Source organism: Camelus bactrianus, chromosome 10 (genome assembly GCF_048773025.1).
Source record: "Camelus bactrianus isolate YW-2024 breed Bactrian camel chromosome 10, ASM4877302v1, whole genome shotgun sequence".
NCBI lineage: Eukaryota > Metazoa > Chordata > Mammalia > Artiodactyla > Camelidae > Camelus > Camelus bactrianus.
The window spans coordinates 45,965,718-45,988,338 of record NC_133548.1 but is presented as its reverse complement, the minus strand read 5'-3'; the positions used below and the strand labels follow the sequence as shown (position 1 = coordinate 45,988,338).

General features: G+C 37.7%; 2 protein-coding genes and 1 pseudogene across 2 annotated transcripts; 2 read left to right on the top strand and 1 right to left on the bottom strand.

The window, feature by feature from the left end:
- Positions 1-3,935: 3,935 nt before the first annotated feature.
- On the top strand, positions 3,936-4,886 carry LOC105067211 (olfactory receptor 51F2). The gene has a single exon (XM_010952686.3). It carries the CDS (start codon positions 3,936-3,938, stop codon positions 4,884-4,886), a length of 951 nt encoding a protein of 316 aa, XP_010950988.1.
- Positions 4,887-10,943: 6,057 nt separating this feature from the next.
- Positions 10,944-11,818, top strand: LOC105067229 (olfactory receptor 51A7-like; annotated as a pseudogene).
- A 5,059-nt stretch (positions 11,819-16,877) lies between these two features.
- OR51S1 (olfactory receptor family 51 subfamily S member 1) lies at positions 16,878-17,849 on the bottom strand. The gene has a single exon (XM_010952704.1). The coding sequence runs from the start codon at positions 17,847-17,849 to the stop codon at positions 16,878-16,880; it is 972 nt and encodes a 323-aa protein (XP_010951006.1).
- Between the last annotated feature and the right edge of the window lie 4,772 nt (positions 17,850-22,621).

Sequence of the window (22,621 nt, the reverse complement as noted above, 5' to 3'; positions counted from 1 at the left end):
GTAGATATTGCTGGGGCTCAGGGCAGACCACCCCAAAATATGATAGAATATGGCTTATTGAATTTTGAATTAAAGTTACTTAAGAAACAGCCAATACAAGAAGGACACGTTAATCCTCTTCTTTCTTTCTAAAAGCAGGAAACAAATCTGTCATGTAGAGAAACATCCTTATCACTAGAGAAGGCTACACAGACAAACCTTATTACTTCCTTATGAATTTGCTACTCCAAAACCAAACTCTGTTTAGATTCTTCACTAATTAAGCACCGAAGCCCAAGGTTCTTTATCTTGGCAATTTCTCACAAATCTGTTGTCTTTGTCTAAAGAGTATGAAGCTGCCTGCTTTGGCCACTTCTTAGGTTCCATTTCTATGAGACTTCCATACATACAAATTAAATTCTTTTTTCACTTGTTAATCTGTCTGGTTTCAATTCAATTATTAGACTAGTCGAAAGAACTCAGTAATGACAGGGGGAAATTTTCCTTTATCTTTTCACTTATTTTAATAAAAATTGCTTTTCATATGTCAACAGTAAATGTTTGCTCCAAATTTCTGAAAGATACCTTTCATTTGGAAACTTATTTTCTTCCTAAACATTAAAAAAATTATCATGAATTACCATTGCATTTTCTGATTTTTTCCTCATCTCTTGAGAAAATCACGTTTTGCCCCCTTTACTCTGCTGGTGTAGTCATATCATGGATAGATTTCTTAAGATGACTAATTTCTTCATTCATAAGACAAAGTCTCCTGTGTCAAAGTGCAATATTCTTTAAAAGCACAGTTGCATCTAGCTGGCAAAAAAATTATATATAATGTTTGTATATGTCATCCTAAGTAATTAGATGAATAACTTTCCATCTTTTTTTTTTCTCCTGGTTGCAAAACATATGCTGATTTGTTTGTGAGACATAGGTACTCTTTGAATTTTTTTCCAGTTTTATTGAAATACAATTAACATACATCACTGCATAAATTTAAAATGTACTTTACATCTTTTCATATGCTCTAGAATAGGGTTTCTCAACCTCTGCTCTATTGACATTTGAGGCTGGATAATCTTTGCTGTCTTGTGTATTTTTCGATGTAAGCCTCCCTGGCCTCTACCACTAGATGCCAGTAGCATTCCTTCCCCAGTTGTGACAAAAACTGTCTCCAGGCATTGCCAAATGACCCTGCGGCTCAAAATCTCCTCTATTCTGCTCTACTAGAATTTGTATAGAATAGAAATACTCTACTTTTTTCTTTAAGTTTGGTTTTGTGGGAGTTTTTCCTGTCATTACCATTTCTTCTACTCTGAATTTGCTTTCCTGGGCTAGTTTGGTGATTAATGTTTTCCTATAAATTATCTATTTTATATCTACTGACAAATACAGAATTATACTATGCATACTGCTCTGATACAAAGTTTTATTTTGCTATACTTTTGTTTTCTTTTTCACTTCTTGTCCAGTTAATCATGCTTTTTCTAAAATTTCTTGACCTCTCTTGAAAAAAGCTCACATACTTTATTTTTAAATAATCACCTTTGGTTTTATTGTTAACTCATTCATTTGTGCTTTTTTATCTTTATTAATTGCTTCTTTTTTATTAATTGCTTATTTTGACATTTATTTAAATATTTTTCTAGCATCTTAAGTTGAAAACATAAAAAATAATATTTTATATCTTTGTTTTCTAATAAATGTATATTCTTCAGCCTATACATTGTACTCCAGTGCCTTGCCTCACAGGATCTGGTATCTGTTTCTCAAACTTTTATTAAGTTTGAAAGACTGTTTTTCTCACTTACATTTTCCTAGCACAGAGAAGATCCTTAATAAATGAATGCTACTGCTACTGTTTTGCAGCCCTTGTTATTTTATATTTATAACAAATTATTACTATTTGTAGGTTAACTTAATTGTTCAAATTATATAGTATGAAGATCAAAAATGGATTATTTTGTGTTTAAATAGAGCAGGAAGAAGAAGGAGAGATATTACAGGTTGAATAGAAAAGACTTGGTAATTTATTGGGAGTGGTGACGATTAGAAAAAAGAACAGGATAACTTTCAGAGCTTTTAGTTAGATAACTGGCTAATTTTTGTGAAAAATTATAAACTTTATATAGAATATTTAGGAAAAAGAACAATTATTGGGGAAAATGATCTATTTGGTTTTCAATATATTGAATTTGATTTAATCATGAGAAATCCATACAGCTGTGTTCAGAAGAAAGTTCCATCTTCAGGTACCTGGACACTGGAGCTGGTTTTCAGATATTTATTAGAAATTTATCATTAAATTGGTGAAAAATGAAGCTGTAAAAATGGGTGAGATATTTTTTTAAATGGCTTGAGAGTGGGCAAAGTGCAGATACCTGAAGGATACCATATTTAAGGTTCTTTTGCCGGGGGAAGGGGGAAAAAATGATAGAAACTTATGCCATGTAATAACACACACGGAGAGAAAATTTCCAGAAGGAAAGTATCATCAGCACAATATGTAAGTGGTGGATAAATGAGATGGTCACTAAAATGAGTCAACTGCATTTGACAGTTCTGCTTTGGTGTCATTTTCCATAGTGGCTGTATCCTCAACATCTAGTTCTCTGGGCCCCTTGTAAACAGATTATTCACGATGAGATTCCTTTCCTGAGAAACCTAAACAGCTTCATATCTGTACAAGTCACACAGAAATAACATCTAAAACTTAGGACTCTACTCCAGAAATGCCACATTGACCACAATGTATCTCGGAAAGCAAACACCTGAAAACCGCCAGGGACCTTCCTCAGACTGTAGAGATTCCTCCTATGCATGTCTCAGCCTCACTGAATGAAGGCACTGGGGTCATAGCTGCAGATTCCAACTTCAGCTCTTCAACTGCATAGCTACACAATTTGGGGCAAATTACTTAATCACTTTAAACATCAGCTTCCCCGTATGTATATTTGGGATGATATTTGCAGTACTTAATTGGATAGTTATGATTATTGGATCAGATTATGGATATGAAGATAATTGGATCTGGCACATAATATGTGTTCAAGAAATGCTAGCTATTAGAGTTCTTTGTGTTTCGCAGTAAACCGATGCTATTCATTAAAGTGAAGTGCTTACTGAAATGTGATAAAATAATGACAAGGTTTGCCTTTTTCTTTCTTTCTCTCTTTCTTTCTTACTTTCTCTCTCTCTTTCTTTCTTTTCCTTCACCTTTGTTATATATGTGGTTTCTCTCAATATCTGCTATCTTTATAAAAACTTGGGGGATTATTTAACTGTTGAGTCTTGGTTTTGTCATATGCAAAACATATATACTCTAGGAGTTAGAATATGGATAAAATTATGTAATGCATACAAATATTTGTCAATAATACAGGGAACTCCTGACAAATCAGGGCTATACTTATTTTTCTTAGGGTGATTCTTTGGACCACCCTGTCATTACATAGACATGTGTATCTTGAGGATGTCCTGACATCCTTCTGGATATATCCCAGGAAAGCCTCATAATATTCACATTTCAATTGTGAGCTGCTTTTTCAGTGCTTTATTCCAGGATCAATAAATTATTTTCAAAAAAAATACTGGAAACCAGATTTATCAGCATATTGTTTAGGTATTCTACTGGGGACTTCTGAAGTCAATTAAATCCAATGGATAATTTAAAATTGTGGTATTTGTTGCCAAAAAAGACAACTAGAGATGTAAGAAAATTTGATGTGAAACAATTCAGGGACTCCTCCCTTCTCAACAAATGAGAAATACTGAGACAGAAAAAGAGGCTTGCAGTTCTAGACAATTCAGAGAATAGGAAAGTTCTTGGAGAATCAGCAATAGTAATTCAGTGAATCCCAGAGTGCCAGAAAGATGGTCTAAGTGACAAGCTGCATTTTCATCATGTGTTAAGTTTAATTATTCAAATATCTCTGTCTTCCCAGTACCTCACTATGCTGGTCCTCAACAATACCAGTGCTCAGCCTCTGGCCTTCCTCTTGACGGGTATTCCAGGCCTGAGAGCAGTCCAGGTCTGGATCTCCATTCCTTTTTGTCTCCTGTATGCCATCGCCCTGGCTGGGAACAGCATGATCCTGTTGGTGGTCCTCCATGAACAGAGCCTCCATGAGCCCATGTATTACTTCCTCTCTATGCTTTCAGCCACAGACCTGAGCTTGTCCCTGTGCACACTTTGCACTACCCTTGGTGTCTTCTGGTTTGAAGCCCGAGAGATCAACCTAAACGCCTGCATCGCTCAGATGTTCTTTCTCCATGGATTTACTTTCATGGAGTCAGGGGTTCTTCTGGCCATGGCCTTTGATCGTTTTGTGGCCATCTGTGACCCACTGAGATACACGACCATCCTCACCAATGCCAGGATTGCCCAGATTGGGGTGAGCATGGCAATAAGGAATGTTGCTGTCATGTTGCCAGTTGTGCTCTGGGTCAAGCGGCTATCCTTCTGCAGTTCTATGGTCCTTTCACATTCTTACTGCTACCATGTTGATCTCATTCAACTCTCATGCACAGACAACAGAATCAACAGCATCCTTGGTCTGTTTGCACTCTTCTCCACAACAGGGTTTGACTGTCCTTGCATCTTGCTCTCCTATGTCCTGATCATCCGGTCTGTCCTCAGCATTGCTTCCTTAGAGGGGCGGCAGAAAGCCTTCAACACCTGCATATCCCACATCAGTGCTGTTGCTATCTTCTACATCCCTCTCATCAGCCTGTCTCTTGTCCATCGCTATGGCCATTCAGCACCTCCATTTGTCCATACCATCATGGCCAATATCTTCTTGCTCATTCCTCCTGTGCTCAACCCTATCATCTACAGTGTGAAAACTAAGCAGATTCAAAAGGCTATTATCAAGGCCTTAATTCAGAAGAGGTTCCAAATCTAATCTTTAGTTATCTCAGAGTAAGTCCATTTATGAGTGAGTGCTTTGGTAGAATAGGGTAATTGTCCCCAAAGTGCCTAGATATGCCTCCAACAGTCCAGATTCTGCAACTTATAGGTTGTATGATATTTGCTTAGGTCCCCTTTCAGTTAAGCCCATATTAATACCACCTAAACTATAATTTTGTTTTCAAGATAAAGTGAAATAATATAAGTTAAAAACTATTTATATTTGCAGGTAGTACGAGACCTGAATAAAATATTCATTCGGACTCTGTACACAATTATAACAATCCAGATTTAACGTAGGAAACTCTGTTAACAAGACAGCTGTTATTTTCTGAATGATGTACAAAAAGCACTTTAATTAATTGGATTTTTTTCTTAAAACTCTCAATTCTCTGCATGCTTCTGAAATATACATACTATAGAGTGAATCCTAAAATACACATGAATGTAATTTAACATTGGATCTTACGTAGGCCAAGTTATTTCTGCCCTTTATTATGTGTAGGGTCATATCCAATGTAAATAGAAAGGGCCATATAAAGTGTTCTGGATCTGGCACTTAGCTGAACGTTAAGCTTGTAATGCCGTTACTAACATCCCAGGAGTGAGGATCACACTGTTTTCTCAACATTTTCCCCAGATTAGCCTTGGCAAAAGGGAGTTGCTCATGCCTTCTCTCTCTCTCTCTGCCATGATGACTTCACCTGTGCCCCAGGCGACCAGCAGTGGTATAGCTAAGGCTGGGTGATATTTACATGTTGGTTCTTTCCACTTGGTTGTTGAGTTCCTCCACTGGGGTGAGTACTGTTTGGTGGGTAGTAGTATGAGATAAAAAGATTTTCACCCTTTATGACCACTTCAATATGTACTTCATGTACATCTTCTACAGACTTCCTTGTTTCTCTTTCAAATTTGCTAGTTCCATACCTGATCAACTATCCAAACCTTTCACTAAAGTACAGAAGCCCGTGCATATCCACATACATCAGACAGCCTCTCTTTTCACAAAAAGTTGACAACCAAGAGTACTGTACATTATGAGGATTTTCCTTCACTGTTCTTTTTATTGGCCACAATGTGTGGGGCTGTTGTGACGTCATATTCTATTTTTGGTTAACACCAACTTGCCCACCAATCCAGCCAGAAACCAAGCCTGAATATTTATCTTCTCTTCTAACAACTTATTGGGAACCTCCAGTAAGGCTATGGATGTGAAATAATGGAGAAGCATCCATATAAAAGTGATAGGTTCCATGGGATTCTGGAATAACTATTCACATTATTTATTTGTGCTTTTGTGATATTGTACTTTGCCCTTCCTATCATAACAGTTTAAATTTCACAGATGTGGTAACATGAGATTTTCCCTAGCTACTAAATGTAATATTGCCAGTTACATACTTAGGCATCTATGGAATAAGCACAGGCAGAGCTAAGAATCATTGGGTTTACTATGAGATAAACTTCGTCCAGAATTCCATTAATCTTGCTTCAATAAACTCATGCTTTAACCAAAAAAGAGCAGGATGGTATGTCTGGGTGCCTATTATCAGTGAGAGATCATATCCTATATCCAGCAGTCCTCAAAGACTCTGAGTATTCTCCTTTGCCCAGTGAGCCAGCACATTTGGAAATGGACATATTTCCATGGATATTTTTTGTTTCATATTTACAGTGGCACTGCAGGTTATTTCATCAAGGGAACTAAGGCTCATGTGTAATTGATGGACACTGGGTATGTCAAGTGACTTAAATCTTTAAATAGGCTAAGGAACCACATTGTTCAGTTAGAGTGGATGATGTCAGTCTGACGCTCAGAAGTTCTCTATTTTAAATGTATTTCAAGTAACACCCTAGTCACTGTCCACTGAGCTTATCTGCAGGAATGCTATCATCTAATGGAACAGATCACTATGGGCACTGACACTGTGATTGTCATTCTAGCCTTGCTACTCTCAACAGTAATTACTTACCTTACTTCTGATTGTTAAGTACTACCATGTGGTCTGAAAATCCATCTATTCTCATTGTTACTAGGGAGTTTTTCCATAGAAGCAGCTTTCACTGCCAAGCCCAGTCTACAGAGAACAGCAACTACTGAATTATTCAAAGATGTCAGACACTCTCTTACAAATGCATTCTTTGTTGCTTAAGTGAAGGAATGCCCTCTCTTTCCTTCCAGAGAAAATAATCATGTGATAAATTATCTGGCCCTCCATGATACATCCATTCTAACATGTCTACCTCCTTGAGATTTCTGTATGATGCCAACCAGATATGGCATCTCTATCTAATTTTCTATAGGCAATCATCATGTTAAAGCTTCAAGCAACCATCTCAAGAGTGCATTATCACAGTAGGCAGGTTTCCTTGATATAATAGTGAACTCCAATCATGGATGAGTGTCCTCATGTCAATAAATTCCTCTCCATGTCAATTTATATTCATGCCACCAGCCATTTCCTCTACTGTCTCAGATCTAACACCTTTAAAATATGCTTCTACAAATGTTCATTAATTCAATTAGGTAAGATTCTGTAACGCCTTTAGTGGTTAAGCCATTTTCTTCCAAACTGTAATAACATTTCCCTGCTCATGCTTTGCTGAGATCTGACTGCTTAGTGGCTTGGGTACAATGAGAAGTGATCTTGCATAGGAAAAATACTATCTTGAAAGGCACTGTATTCAGGCTTGGTTTTGTAAGGTATTCAGACAAGACAAAATAAATATCCTTTGTAAAATGATGAGAGTTTTTTTGGATGGCATGAGACATTGAAAGGTTTCAAGATTTTGGGGCTTATTCACTCAAATGCCATTGGGGTTATGAGTACATAAAGTTTACAGAAGTGGGCTCAGAAAGATTGCTGAGAGCAATTTCTTTTATGAGAACTATTTGTCATTGTTAAATTCATAGCCTTTTACACTAAAATAATAATATTAACAATAAGTGGAAAAGAGGAATCAGGGAAAGAAGAAATGAAACAGGAGGGACTGGGGCAGCAATGTGAATTGGAAGGATAATATAGGAGGAAGATAATACATTTTATTTCATTTTTTACCTGAATTTACCTACATTTACTTAGATAAATGGACCCTTTACTTAAATTAAGCCCCTCTAGGGCCAGAGTTCTCATAGCTATCTTCCCTGAAAAAACAAACAAACAAAGAAGCAGTTTTTTTCTAGTACCAGCTGCTTTTCCTCCTGGTCCCATTTTGTGACCTGGAGACCAATGAATTTTGAACTCAGAATAATGCAGACATCTGTCAAAAAGTGCTGGGAGGAAGTAACATAGATGAACTTGAGCCATATAATTCCATTATGATCCTGAACTGATAAGTACATCAAGGTTAGACATTTGTATTATTTTATCCAATGTATTTAACGGAATATACATTTTGGGGGGGAGAAGTGGAAAACCAAAATTAATAATTTACGGGTCTCTTTTCTTTAAGTTTCTGCCTGACCTAATTTGATGACTGCAGCCCTCACCTCCAGCATACCCCCTCTTCTACTAACTTGAATACATTGTTGGCTTATCAAAGTTGATTCATTTATATCTGTTATACCATTTCAGGAGTAAGATGTTTTGCTAGATCTTATTTTCTACTCTCTGCCTGAAAATCGTATGTCCTCCTATAACCATATTACCAGAATTACACCTTTTGTTTACTTCCAGTTTGCAAAGTTGAGAACTGGATAAAAACTGATTTCCTCTTCTACACCTGAGGGTCCAAGATACCAGACTGCTTGCAACCCTCGGCTTTCTGTTCTATAAAGTCAAATGCTTTTGGTTGTCAATAAAGGTGAAGGACTGAATATAAGACAATGAAAAAAAGAGGATTTTATGATAAATTTGAGAGCTTGTGAACAACTTAAATGCATTCACAATAAAAATAAAATTGGACATTGTGATGACCAAAGAAAACACCTCTGAGAGCAGAATTCCATATACGGTCTGTGATAGTCTCACACCAAGTCTGCTAAAGCATACACTTAATTTTGGAGCCATGGGTTGCCTTACCAATATCTGAGACTGGCTGTCCCCATAGCCCACACTTCATGTGGGAAGACAGTCACAAGAGTTAAACCTATGACTGTGAGGCAGAGCCTGCACTCTGCATTTTCTTAGGAGAGCACCTTATTGACAGACAGTGATGAAGCAAGTGGAGTCGTTATTCCCAGGGACACAGGTGTCTGTTCATTCTCAGGAGGGTGTGCCTGTGCTAGAGAAGAGTATAAGAGTATAAATAAGGGTGCAGATTCCCAACAGGGTGCTGAAGTGAAGAAACTGCAGAACCCGAGTCATTTGAAACCTCTCCACTGCTGCTCTGGGATATGACAACCAGGAGCCTGGTAGGTGTCCTAGAGACTGAAATTGACCTTCCTTAAGATGATCTTATGTTTCCATAGAAAAAAGCCTGCAATTTATAGACATTAACCCTATACCTTTCAGAGGGCTGGAGGTGAAGATGTTTCACGGGTTCTCCAGTCTAAGAGATCAAGCTACATTTGGGACAGCATTGACTACTGGTAAGATTAGGGTCTGTATGTGGGATGGGGATACATCTTTGTATTTGCATGATAAGCATAGTGGGAAAAAATGTTATTAACAGTAAGTCATTTATTTAGTTAGCCGAGTTAGGTTGGGAGCTTGTCAAGAAAAGCCACAGACATGGAACTTTGGAAATGACCTGTTTTGAAGGGACTCATCGAGTAAGAATGGACAATGTTCTATCCCTTTTCTCTGTATCTGAATCCCACTCCTCTGACAAGGACATGGGCAGATTGTCAGCTGCACCACTGGGGCTTTTCTGGTCTAAAGCTGTTAAAAGCAGAGTTACCCAAGGTGTCAGTGATGCTGACACCAGGGTTATGAGTGGGATCACGTCTGAATACCAGAGATAAGAACTGAATGGGTCACCAACCTAACGGTAGACACAGAGAAGCCAAGAGCAATGGGAAAGAAATTCAATAACAAGGAGAGAAGAGCAAACACTGTAGCTATTCTGAGCAGCACCAGTAGCAATTGCATGGAAAGGATGTGAGTGCTTTAGGCATCTACAAGTGACAACTGTGGTATGTGCTACACGTTAAAGGAACATTAACCACATTTGAAAGGCTGAGACAAAAGGGAAACTCAGCACTGTGGCAGATCAATTTTATATTTTCACACACATGTTCCATGAACAATAACACAAGATTTAGGCTTCCTTTAACTCCTGCTACTACAGCATCTGTGGTTTGTATGAGTACACGACCATTGACCACTTTCATGATGTTAAGAGCTTTTCCAGATTACAATATATTCCAACTTACTTTACGTGATGCATAAACTTCAAAAAGTGGTGATTTAAAAAAAGGTTAATAGAAAGACTCACAGACATAGAAAACAAACTATGGTTACCAAGGGGGAAAAGGGGAAAGGATAAATTAGGAGTTTGGGATTAACAGATACACACTACTATATATAAAATAGATAAATAACAAGGACCTTCTGTATAGCACAGGGAAATACACTCAATTTCTTGTAATAAGCTATAAAGGAAAAGAGTCTGAAAATATGTGTATATATGTATGTATACATATAACTGAATTATTTTGCTGTACATCTGAAACTAATATTCTAAATCAACTATGATTCATTAAAAAATAAAATTAAAAACAGAGGGAAAAAAGGTTAATAAAGCACCTCATTACTTCTGTAGAGTTGTTTAGAGGTATGTCAGGGAATAAAGACAGACTTGAAGATTGTAAAGGTCTTAAATAAATATCATGAAGAAACTGTTTAAATCTACTCCATATTTTTCTTCATATAGAAAAAGTTATATTACATTATTACTTGACACCTAAATGTGAGCGATGGTGAATTTAACTGACAATTGAAATTAGTTGTGCTCAGTACATATAACTAAGAGAATTTCTGTTTGTTGTTGATGTTATTTATCTACCAGGAGCAGATAAATAAGAGACCTTTTTTTTTTTACTTTTTAACTTTTTAATCTTCTAAAAATCACACAAGCAGTACATCATTTAATAAGAGATCTATTTATGATGTTTCCTCTCAATACCTCGGAAGTTGCAATCTCTCCATTCTTGTTGATCAGGATTCCAGGGCTTGAGCATATGCACGTTTGGGTCTCCATCCCTATCTGCCTCATGTACCTCATGGCCATCTGGGGCAACTCCACCATCCTTTGTCATCAGGACGGAGCCTTCCCTGCATGAGCCCATGTACTATTTTCTCTCCATGCTGGCCCTGTCTGACCTGGGCTTGTCTTTCTCCTCTCTTCCCACCATGCTAAGGATCTTCTAGTTCAATGCCATGGGAATTTCTGCTGATGCCTGCAACGCCCAGGAATTTCTCATCCATGGATTCACAGACATGGAGTCCTCGGTGCTCCTGATCATGTCCTTTGATCGCTTTGTAGCCATTTGCAACCCCCTGAGATACAGCTTCATCCTTACCAGCTCCAGAGTTTTGCAAACTGGGCTGGCATTTACTATTAAAAGTGTTCTTCTATTTCTTCCCCTTTCTTTCACTTTAAAGAGACTCAGATACTGTAATAAATGCCTGTTATCACAATCCTACTGCCTCCACCAGGATGTCATGAAACTTGCCTGCTCTGACAACAGAGTTAACTTTTACTATGGTCTGTTTGTTGCACTCTGTGATGTCAGGCAGCGTGTTTACTAGGGTCTCCTATGTGTTTATTTTCAAGACTGCAGTTGGGATTGCATCCCATGGGAAACGGCTTAAAGCCCTAAACACCAGTGTCTCCCACATCTGTGCGGTGCTCATCTTCTATGTGTCCATCATCACCTTGGCTACTATTCATCAATTTGCCAAGCATAAGTCCCCTTTGGCCATGATTCTGATAGCTGATGTATTCTTGCTGGTACCAACCCATGGAAGAAAGAGCAAATAGATCTCAACAGGAATTAGATATCCTCTAAACCATCCACTCTGATAGCTTAGTCCTGTCAACCAGGAGGCAAGATATGTGGAAAAGCTCTCTGGACACAGACAAAAAAAAAAAACCAACAAAACAGTCCTCTGGTTTCAGCTTTGCCATTTCCTGGCTGTGGGTCTTGAGAAAATTACTTGCTATGTATCATGTATTTTGATTATTTCATGTGTACTTCAAAATTAAAAAAAGAATTTCTTCTTTCTGCATTGTATAGATCAATCAGTTAATGTTTTTTTAAAGCTATACAATACAAATACGGTCTTCAGCAAGGTTTGCTTGGACAAGATATTTAGATGACTTCAAATTATCTTCAAAATGGGAAGATATGGCAAAACCAGTTCTATTTCCCCACATGGAAATACTCAGCAGGAACGCACTGACAAGTGGCTGGCCCCTTAAGTTAGCACAGCTCCTACTAATCACAGTCTGAGCGTGCACTTGCTCCACTTGTTTTATTATCACTTCCTCCTCTACGGTATTTGGATTTATGATCCCTGTTAGGAATTCTTAATCTTTCTCTCCTTCTCCTACTCCAACCCTCTCGCTCTCAATCTGTCTCTCTCTGTCTCATACACACACACACACACACACACACACACACTCTTAAACTCTGGGTACAAGTCTGGCAGGCTTTGTTAATCTGTGGGACCAACCCAGAGATCTGGGATTTGCAAAGTTTTTCCTGGTCTGCACTTTCATCCAACTTCTGTGTATCACAGTTACATTTTGTATACACTTAGAAGTTTTCTTGCTAGTATTTATATTCTCCCATGTGCTGTTAGAGGAAAAAGAATGTTTCTTCCCAAAATTTATCAGTTAAATTGATGTGGAATGATTTTCAGGGAGAACAGTGCCCCCTGATGTCATGCAGTGGTAACAGCAACCAGTAGACAGCAAGGATTCAAGGGGATTGATGTGGATGTGGCCAGTGACTAGGAGTGAGGACCAGGAAAGAGTAGTTGAAACCCTGCTGTGGAAGAGTTATTTGCTCCCCTCACCTAGTGAAGTAATAAACACATGGAGGCAGCCAGCGATTCTGCTTTCAGTTCATCCACCACTGAGCTACAAAGGTCCACCCAAAAGTGCTTTCGGCAGGTCACAGGTTGCAGATTTCTGTCTATATGAGGTGGTAGGACCTTAAAGAAACTTCCAGCTGTAAAGTTCTTTATTGAGATTGAGTATGCATACAACATTTAAACATAGCTATTTTAATTTCATTTTTAATTTCCCCAAACTACCATTTGTTGAATAACTCTTATGTTCAGACACTAGGATTCAGGGGACTGATTTTATGAAATCTTCATTATACCCATTTTATAAATATGGGACAATCCATGTCAAACCACACAGGAATAGTGGCCTGAATTCAAAACCAGGCCTGTGTGACTCCAAACTCTGTTTACATCACTCTACCCTCAGTAAATAAATAGGAAATTGGGGGTAGGTTTTCCTCCAGGAGGAGGAAAGAGTGAACTTTGGGAAAAGAAGGGTTTCTCAGAGACCTCATCCCTATTGCCTCAAGACCAAGCAGCTTCTCCATTCAACAATTTTAAGAAGTCTTCTGTAGTAGGGGCTTTTGATTAGGGTGAATCTGAAAATAAATTGTTTCATAACTAATTTTATAGACTTGGGGCATTCTTAATTTCTCAGCCTCAGTATTCTCATTCATGAAATGGACAGACTAACTTATCTGATTAGTTTAATAAGAGACTATATAATGTACCTTGCAGGAAAGCTTGATGTAATATGGAGGTATAGCTATTCTGTGTTCCTAGAATTATGTCCTAATATATCATTGTGTATTCTTGTCTTGGCACTATGTGGATTCAATCTGTTACTTTTCATTTAAAATGTGTTCTTCTATAATTATAAGAAAACAAGGATTGGTCAACTAATCTTCGGCAAAGGAGGCAAGAATATACAATGGAATAAAGACAGTCTCTTCAGCAAATGGTGTTGGGAAAACTGGGCAGCAGCATGTAAAGCAATGAAGCTAGAACACTCCCTTACACCATACACAAAAATAAACTCAAAATGGATCAAAGACTTAAACATAAGACAAGATACAATAAACCCCTAGAAGAAAATATAGGCAAGACATTATCTGACATACATCTCAAAAATGTTCTCCTAGAACAGTCTACTCAAGCAACAGAAATAAAAGCAAGAATAAACAAATGGGACCTAATGAAACTTACAAGCTTCTGCACAGCAAAGGAAACCATAAGTAAAACAAAAAGACAACCTACGGAATGGGAGAAAATTTTTGCAAATGAAACCAACAAAGGCTTGATCTCCAGAACATACAAACAGCTCATATGACTTAATGAGAAACAACCAAACAACCTAATCCAAAAATGGGTAGAAGACCTAAACAAGCAATTCTCCAAGGAAGACATACAAATGATCAATAGGCACATGAAAAAATGCTCAGTATCACTAATTATCAGAGAAATGCAAATCAGAACTACAATGAGGTATCACCTCACACCAGTCAGAATGGCCATCATTCAAGAATCCACAAATGACAAATGCTGGAGAGGCTGTGGAGAAAGGGGAACCCTCCTACACTGCTGGTGGGAATGCATTTTGGTGCAGCCACTGTGGAAAACAGTATGAAGATTCCTAAAAAGACTAGGAATAGACTTACCATATGACCCAGGAATCCCACTCCTGGGCATATATCCAGAAGGAACACTACTTCAGGATGACACCTGCACCCCAATGTTCATAACAGCACTATTTACAATAGCCAAGACATAGAGACAGCCTAAATGTCCATCAACAGATGACTGGATAAAGAAGAGGTGGTATATGTATACAATGGACTACTACTCAGCCATAAGAATCGACAACATAATGCCATTTGCAGCAACATGGATGCTCCTGGGGAATGTCATTCTAAGTGAAGTAAGCCAGAAAGAGAAAGAAAAATACCATATGAGATTGCTCATATGTGGAATCTAAAACAAACAAACAAACAAACAAAGCATAAATACAAAACAGAAATAGACTCATAGACATAGAATACAAACTTGTGGTTGGCAAGGGGGCGGAGGGTGGGAAGGGATAGACTGGGATTTCAAAATTGTAGAATAGATAAGCAAGACTATACTGTATAGCACAGGGAAATATATACAAGATCTTATGGTAGCTCATGGAGAAAAAAATGTGATAATGAATATATGTATGTTCATGTATAACTGAAAAATTGTGCTCTACACTTGAATTTGATACAACATTGTAAAATGATTATAAATCAATAAAAGTGTTAAAAAAAAGAAAACAAGGATATTTCAGTTGTTCAACACGTTAGACATTATGATTGTGTTAGTGCATGCTGACAAAGAATGTAATAGGATTCATTAAGTACGCTTACTAAAAATTAATAAAATTGGAATACTAATGAACTATTTAAAGTTATAAAGTTTACCCAAAGATCTAGCGCCAACCATTCTTCAAATAGGTGAAACACTAATGCCATTTATATTAAAATGAGAAACAACATTTCAATGCTCACTCAAACTTTCATAATAGGTTGGAGATTCCAATGAAATGAATAAAATAAGAAAATGAAATAATTTATATGAGTATTAGGGGAAAGTTACCAATCACCTGTTTTTACTTATGAATGCTAACTGCAAATAAAATCCAAAAATTAAGAAAATACTACTATTATGTTTATGACAATTTGGTAAAGTATATATTAATGCAAGATAAAAGATGTTTTTCTCAATCTAGCAATATATATATGGAGAGAGAAGAAGGGAATGTCTTATTTACAGTAGCAACACAATCATACATTTAAAAACTACACAGATAAATTTAACTATGTGAATAATTTTACTGAAAAGTAAAAAATAGGTGTTAATAACTAAAACACCTATTAAATTCTTCAACATGAAAACTTTCATAAATGCTGATTCCCTTATATTTAATCTATAAAAATAATGTAATTCTTGTTAGTTTTCCAAAGCTCTTGTTTGTTTTGTGAGGTATCTCTTTATACCACATATTAACTAAATCTATTAACTAAATCACGCTATGAGGCTATTCTAACAGATCAGTGATGTGTATGTATGTATATATCTCATGTGTGTGTATACGCACATATATCATGCTCCATAAAAAGATCTCTAAAGCCAAGTCTATATGCACAGACACATCTAAAAGATGACATGCATGGTATTTTATTTCAGTGAGAAAAAGATAATGTATTTAATAGAAGATGCTGCCACTAGTACATAATTGTCTTGGTTAATATAACTTGGACTCCTGACACAGAAAGACTTAGAGGTAAAAACTATTATAATGATTCTAGAAAAAAAAAATCGTAAGAGAATATATGTAGAACATACGGGTCAAAGATACTTGTCTTAAAAGAGACATATGAAACACAAAAATTATAAAGAAATATAAATGTAGATTTGATTACGTAAAACTATATTTACTTGAAATTTGGTTGCTTAAATAATGACAAAGGCAAATACTCTATTGGCAAAGATTAAAACTAGGACATCTTGCACATTTGTTTTTAAACCATAAACAATCCAATAGAAAAATGGGTGAAGGATTTTTGAAGAGGCTATTCATAGAGGAGGAAATAAAATAACCAGTAGATATGTGAAAGACACTCATTGATACTATTAGGGAAATATGACACAAAGTAAAATGAGATTATTCTCACTATGAAAATTTAAGAATAGGGGTATTGGTGAATTTTGGTGGATATGCAGAAAAAGGTACACTCTCACACACTTGAAGGATAGTGACAAGACCTAGATTCTGGCCCTTTTGATGCCCGGCATCTGTGGTATAAAAGTGGGTACATTCTCTGGGGCTTGTTAAGTTTTCATCAATGAGCACATGCATGCTTCTAGGGGCAGGTAGATATATTGGCGTATATGCATTCTGGTGCACCTGAATGACCATTTCATGCATGATAAAATGAGTTCTCAGTCACAGAAACCTTTGAATCCGGTAGCCCTGAGCCACCAAGCGTGAAGGAACACCCTCCTCACTGAACACAACCCACCTTCCTGGGCTGCAGCCTCTTGAGTATCCTCTGTCTCATCTCCCTCAACTTGACACTATAGAGAACAGGGTTTATCAATGGAGGAAGCAGGAAGTGGACATAGGAGAGAAGAGTGTGAGCAGGCTGAGGGACTGGCACCCGAAGACGGCCGATGAGTGCCAGGAGGATCATGGGCACGTAGAAGAGAGGCACTGCACAGAGGTGGGCAGCACAGGTTTGGCCAGCCTTCCAGCGATCCCCACTGGATCCCAAACCTTGTAACACTCTGCCAATTAGGCCATAGGAGAGAAAAATAAGCATGGGGTCCAACGCCATGGCTGACAGGACCACAAAGAGGCTGTAGACTGCACCCCATGCTCCGGGGCAGGCCAGACGGACCACACCTGGGTGCAAGCAGTAGGAATGGGTCAGGACCTGTGGACGGCAGTAGGGCATGTGGGCCAGGAGGAATGGCAGGGGCAGATGGAGACCCAGACATCGGAAAGCAATGGCCAGGCAGATCTTGCTAACGATGCCACTGGTGAGGAGTGTTGGGAAGTGGAGAGGGCGGCAGATGGCCAGTGCCCGATCTAAGGCCATGGTGAGTAACATAGAGGACTCCATGACAGAAAAGACATGGATGAAGAACATCTGTAGGAGGCAAGCTGAGGCAGGGACAGCATGAGCATCTGCAAGAGCAAGACCCAGCAGGGTGGGCATCAGGACTGCGGTCAAGCCAACATCAGACACACTGAGAAGGAAGAGGAAAAAGTACATTGGGCGGTGTAGCGCGGGCTCCAGGGCAATGATCCAGAGGATAGCACCATTGCCCAGGGCAGAGAGAAGGTAGACAGTGAGGAGGGCTATCGCCCACCAGGAGGGTACAGCTGACAGGCCCGGCATGCCCACCAACAGGAAGGTGGGGGCCATTGAAGTGCTGGTATTGGGAGCTGACTGGGTGAGGAATGTAGACATAGTTCAGGGTCCCACTTTGAACTGTGCAACCTGAAAACTGATTAGAAAGACATACTTAATCTTATGACATATTTGCATAATGCTTTCGAAAACAGCCTGCCTCCTTCCTCTCCTGCCCCAGACATAACATACACACACACATTCCCTCCTTTCACACACAGACATTCTAATAACTAGACTGCTGTCATCCCTTGCCTTGGAGCTTTTTCTATAGCTGTCCTCAAAACTCTTGAATTGTTTTCCCATTGTCCTCAACCCTGTTTTTCCTGTTATCTTTTCCCTAACTTACCTCCTCCCTTAATCGCAAACACGGGGGAGGGGGTCTATACTCCTATAGACACATTTTTCTACTCCTCCCAGTCCCAGGCAATCTGACTTTTGAGCTGATTTAACACATTCACATTTCAATGTTAATTGCTCTCATTAAGGTCACCAATTACTCCTTTATTACTAAATCAAAGGTAGTCACCTTTCCTAAACTGATCATTTTCTCAATGACTGCTGGCTGCTATGAATATACACTTTTCCTTTTCTTTTTCCTCAGTGGTATTCCTCTTGACTTCAACTAAACTTTATAAATTGATGAATCACAAATATATTCCCTGATCATTCTATATTTATCTCATCCAAATTTCTACTTGGATGTCAGAAGCATTTTAAATTCAGTAATACAGAACAGATCTTAACAGATGCATCTTTAAACCTCTTCCAGTTTTCTCAGTTAGGAGGCAGTGGTGGGAAAATTACAACAACAACCAAAAAATATATATGCATAATAATAAGAAACATATTTTGGTTCCCTAAATCAGTTGGTGGCATTACCACTCAACAATTTTCCAGAATAAGAGCCTCATAATTAGACTCTTTTCACATTTAATATCCAAATATTATTTATAATTTCAACAAGGACTGGACACACACTATAGTCAGATCTCCCTCCTTTAGTTAAATATTCAAAAAGTTAAAACTGAAATTCCAGACAAAAGGACCATGAAATTGTGATGTGGGAAAGAGCAAAATAAAAACATGCTACATTATATTCTTAGGGGATGCTATGGATATAAATTAACTCTAAACATTCACTGGAAAACTCTAAATGCACATATCCTAAAACATGAAGTGAAGTATTTTAAAATAAAATGTAATAACTTTTAAACTATAAAAGGAAAATATTAAAAGATGTATAAATAGAAACAAATATTCATTTCTGGTATGATGAAGTGCGGAGGTTGAAACATCCTCTCTCCAAAAAAGCAACTATAAAACTGGGAAAACTGTCACTAATATAATTTCAGCACTCTGAAATCCATCAGAGATATAAGCCTATTCATGAAGACTACTGAATATTGGGAAATAACCACCATGTTCTTGGCTTTCTGGCCTGGGGTTGCTCTCATCATCCCCACTGCCTTCAGTTGTCAGCAGTCACCAGACAGGGAAAGCCGACAGCTTTGGTCTAGCTGCCTGAGCTGGCTTCCCTGACTTGGAGCTTGCCAATTAGTGTGGTGATCTTGGTGGTGAGCAAAAAGGGAGGACCAGATGTTCTACCACCCAGAGCCAGTGGTCTTCTTTGGGGCAAGCTGTGGATCATCAGAGTAACTGGAAATTTAACAAGGAGTTCTGGCAAAATGGCACATGAAATTCCAACCATTTCCAACCACTGGAACCATAATTCCAAAAATTACAAAGTACATGGGCTAAAAAATCCTCACAAAAAGCAGACACTGTTGTACAGAGTAGAAAAAAAAAGACTAACTATATTCTGCACACAGGAAACACATATGGATTCCAAGATATATGTAAATAAGAGGAAAGTAAAAGAATGGAAAAACATACATCATGCCAACAATAACCATAAAAGAGCTGGAGTGGCTATACCAATATCAGATAAAAAGACTCAAGACAGAAAATATTATTAAATGAAGAAAGACATTTCATTATGAAATAAGGTCAATATCTCTAAGATACAATAATTGTAAATGTATATACAATAATACTGTTTTATTATTTTCTAATCAAATTTTTTATTATTTTAGCATACTGTCCTCCAGGATGTTGTTGCATAAGCCTGTCATAGAAGGACAAATGCTGCATGATTCTACTTATATAAAGTATATTAATAGCCAAACTCAGAGAAACAGAGAGGAGAATGGTGGTCCCAGATTCTGGGGGTGGGGGAAACAGGAAATTTTTGTTTAATGAGAATCAATTTTCAGTCATGCAAGATGAAAAAATTCTAAAAATCTTCTGTGCAACACTGTGCCTAGAGTTACCAAGTTAAAAAAATTTTAAGAGGTTAGATCTCATGTTAACTGTTTTACAATAATAAAATAATTTCACAGCAAAAAGAAAAAATCTAATGTAACCATGGTACCTTATATGAGGTTGAAAGATAATGGGAAACAATGGAAGAGTGTGTCCCAGAATTAGACAATATTTGCGGCTTACATTACTGAAAAACATTTAGAATTTGAAATTTATTAAGAAAAAAACTATGAACAAAAGATGGGCAATATCATGTCAAATCTGGCAAAATCTGATTTTTTTCATATAATAATATATACAAATGCTAAACAAATGTATAAAATCAATCTCAGTGGTTACTAAAGGAATACACATTTAAAAATAACAAGACACTTCTTAACCCATCATGTGGGATAAATAAAATTTGATAAAACTATATTCTGTAAAAGATATTAAAAGATTGTTCTTAATCAAGGTTGTCTAGATTATAAAACAAGGTAGCCCTTTTGGGAACAATTTGGCAGAACCCATTAAACAAGAAATCTGCTTGGTTTGGCAATTCTAGTTTTTTAAATACTGATCAGAGAGAAAGGCTCTCATGTTTAAAGAGGCATAAAAATAGATTTTTGTTGTCAAGGGGAAACAATTCTTTATAATTCTTCATATTAGTTCTGATAACTAATCAGGGAGATGGCCATGATGCACGACAATCTTAATAGTTAGGAATGAAGATACATTGCTAAGTTAAAAAATGCATAATAGTGATTTATGCATTATGGTATCATACATGTTTTATAAGTCTCCTAAAGTATTCTATCTCCCAAATAGCTACATTTGTACTTAAGTGCCTAGAGGTGCTAGAAGGATTTGCATTAAATTGATTTGACTAAAGAAGTAACGGCTAGGGAAAAGGGAATAATGCTGAATTGAGGATAGAATTCAGAGATGACTTTAGCCTTACCCCAAATTCTTTATTTTTTCTTGGAAAGACATATTCTCCTATCAAATGAGTAACTGTCAATTACTCAGTAAACTCCATTGTCTCATCTCAAATATTTTTCCCGAATCCAATTCTTTCACTCATCGACATGGCTGTGGCCTTTGCTGAGGGCTTTATCTCCACTAGTTTCCGGGCTATCAACTCTTCTGCATTTTAATCCCTCCTCTGCAGAGATCCCACGGTGTTATTTCTAATTTGCAATCTGATAATGTGGCTGTGGTGTCTTTCCTTAAACCCAGCTGGTTTTCCACTGCTTCAAAATAAAGTCCACACCTTTATTTGCCATAGAAACCCCTTCACCATCTGGCTCCAGACAACCTTTACTGTTTAATCTGTTTTGACTCATGCATCTTAGCTTTCCAGAACTCCTGTAATTCCTCAGATATGTCACTGATTTTCAGACCATCAAAAATACATTTTGTAAGTGGAATTTCTTTCTCTGTATCATCATACCTCACATGCATTCTGCCACAGATATTGTTTTCCTCTTCCCTGAACCCCTGCTGACCATCTCTCCTCCCAGGCCCTGGGATTGAGCGCTACAGAATTAGAAAGGCTTCAGTAAGTGGCCAATGTGAGAGGAATTCCTAAAAGTTGGGTCACAGGGGATAAACCACAGTAGGAAGAAATGGCTAAGAGACTGAACTTATCTCCAAGGTGGTGATTGCCTTTCCATTTCCCGAGAGACCCCATTTGTCTCCGTATTAACCTTGACTGTCCTGAAAGAGGTATCTTCAGTGCTGAGCACCCCGCAAATCTGCTGGAGACAGGTAGTATGTCTCATGGATAACTACCTAACAAAGTAAGAGATTACATCAGATACATTATGAAATGTGAATATGCAAGAGATCTGGGCATATAGGAAGCATTAAAAAAAAGCATAACATGTGGGGTTGAGGAATAAAACAATTCAGGGAATAGAAATGATTTGGTAAATTACAGAGCCTAAATCTAGGTAATCATCTCCCTGTTCTTAGTCTCAGATCTTTGTAGGTTATTGTAATATAAGGCAGTGATCAGTTCTGCTGCTCCCTATTTTCAGATTTTTCCTCATACTGTGTCTTTGACGAGGACACTGATGGGGTTCACTTCTGCCCTGAAGAATCTGGGGGAAAGGACACCAGCAGATTACCAGTAGTGCAAGACAGGCAGAAAACCAGCCCATGTATAAGGGATAGAAGATATCACTACTGAATTTTTTGAGGTTCCCCAAGTTCCACCATCCAGAGATTTGGGCCACCAATAGCTTAAAACTATACTGTATTAATTTTAAGACATTGCTCGGTAATCATATTTGGTCTGCAAAGTCTGTTGCAAGTGACTTCCTAGTAAATGTTAGAGTCCTTTATGTCTAGACTGCAAGATTTTAATCCAGTCCCAAATACTGCATGCTGGTTCATCATCCTTGCCTTTGAACCAACAGTTATCTCCACCTCCTCTCCATTTTCCATCTCAGGAAGCAATTTATTCCTACTAGAACTCAGGTGCTACCAGTTCCCACAGGCCTGCTAATATATTTCCCCTCCAG

Excerpts from the sequence above, each read along its gene's own strand:
- OR51S1 (XM_010952704.1), bottom strand. The coding sequence starts at position 17,849 with ATGTCTACATTCCTCACCCAGTCAGCTCCCAATACCAGCACTTCAATG.
- LOC105067211 (XM_010952686.3), top strand. The coding sequence starts at position 3,936 with ATGCTGGTCCTCAACAATACCAGTGCTCAGCCTCTGGCCTTCCTCTTG.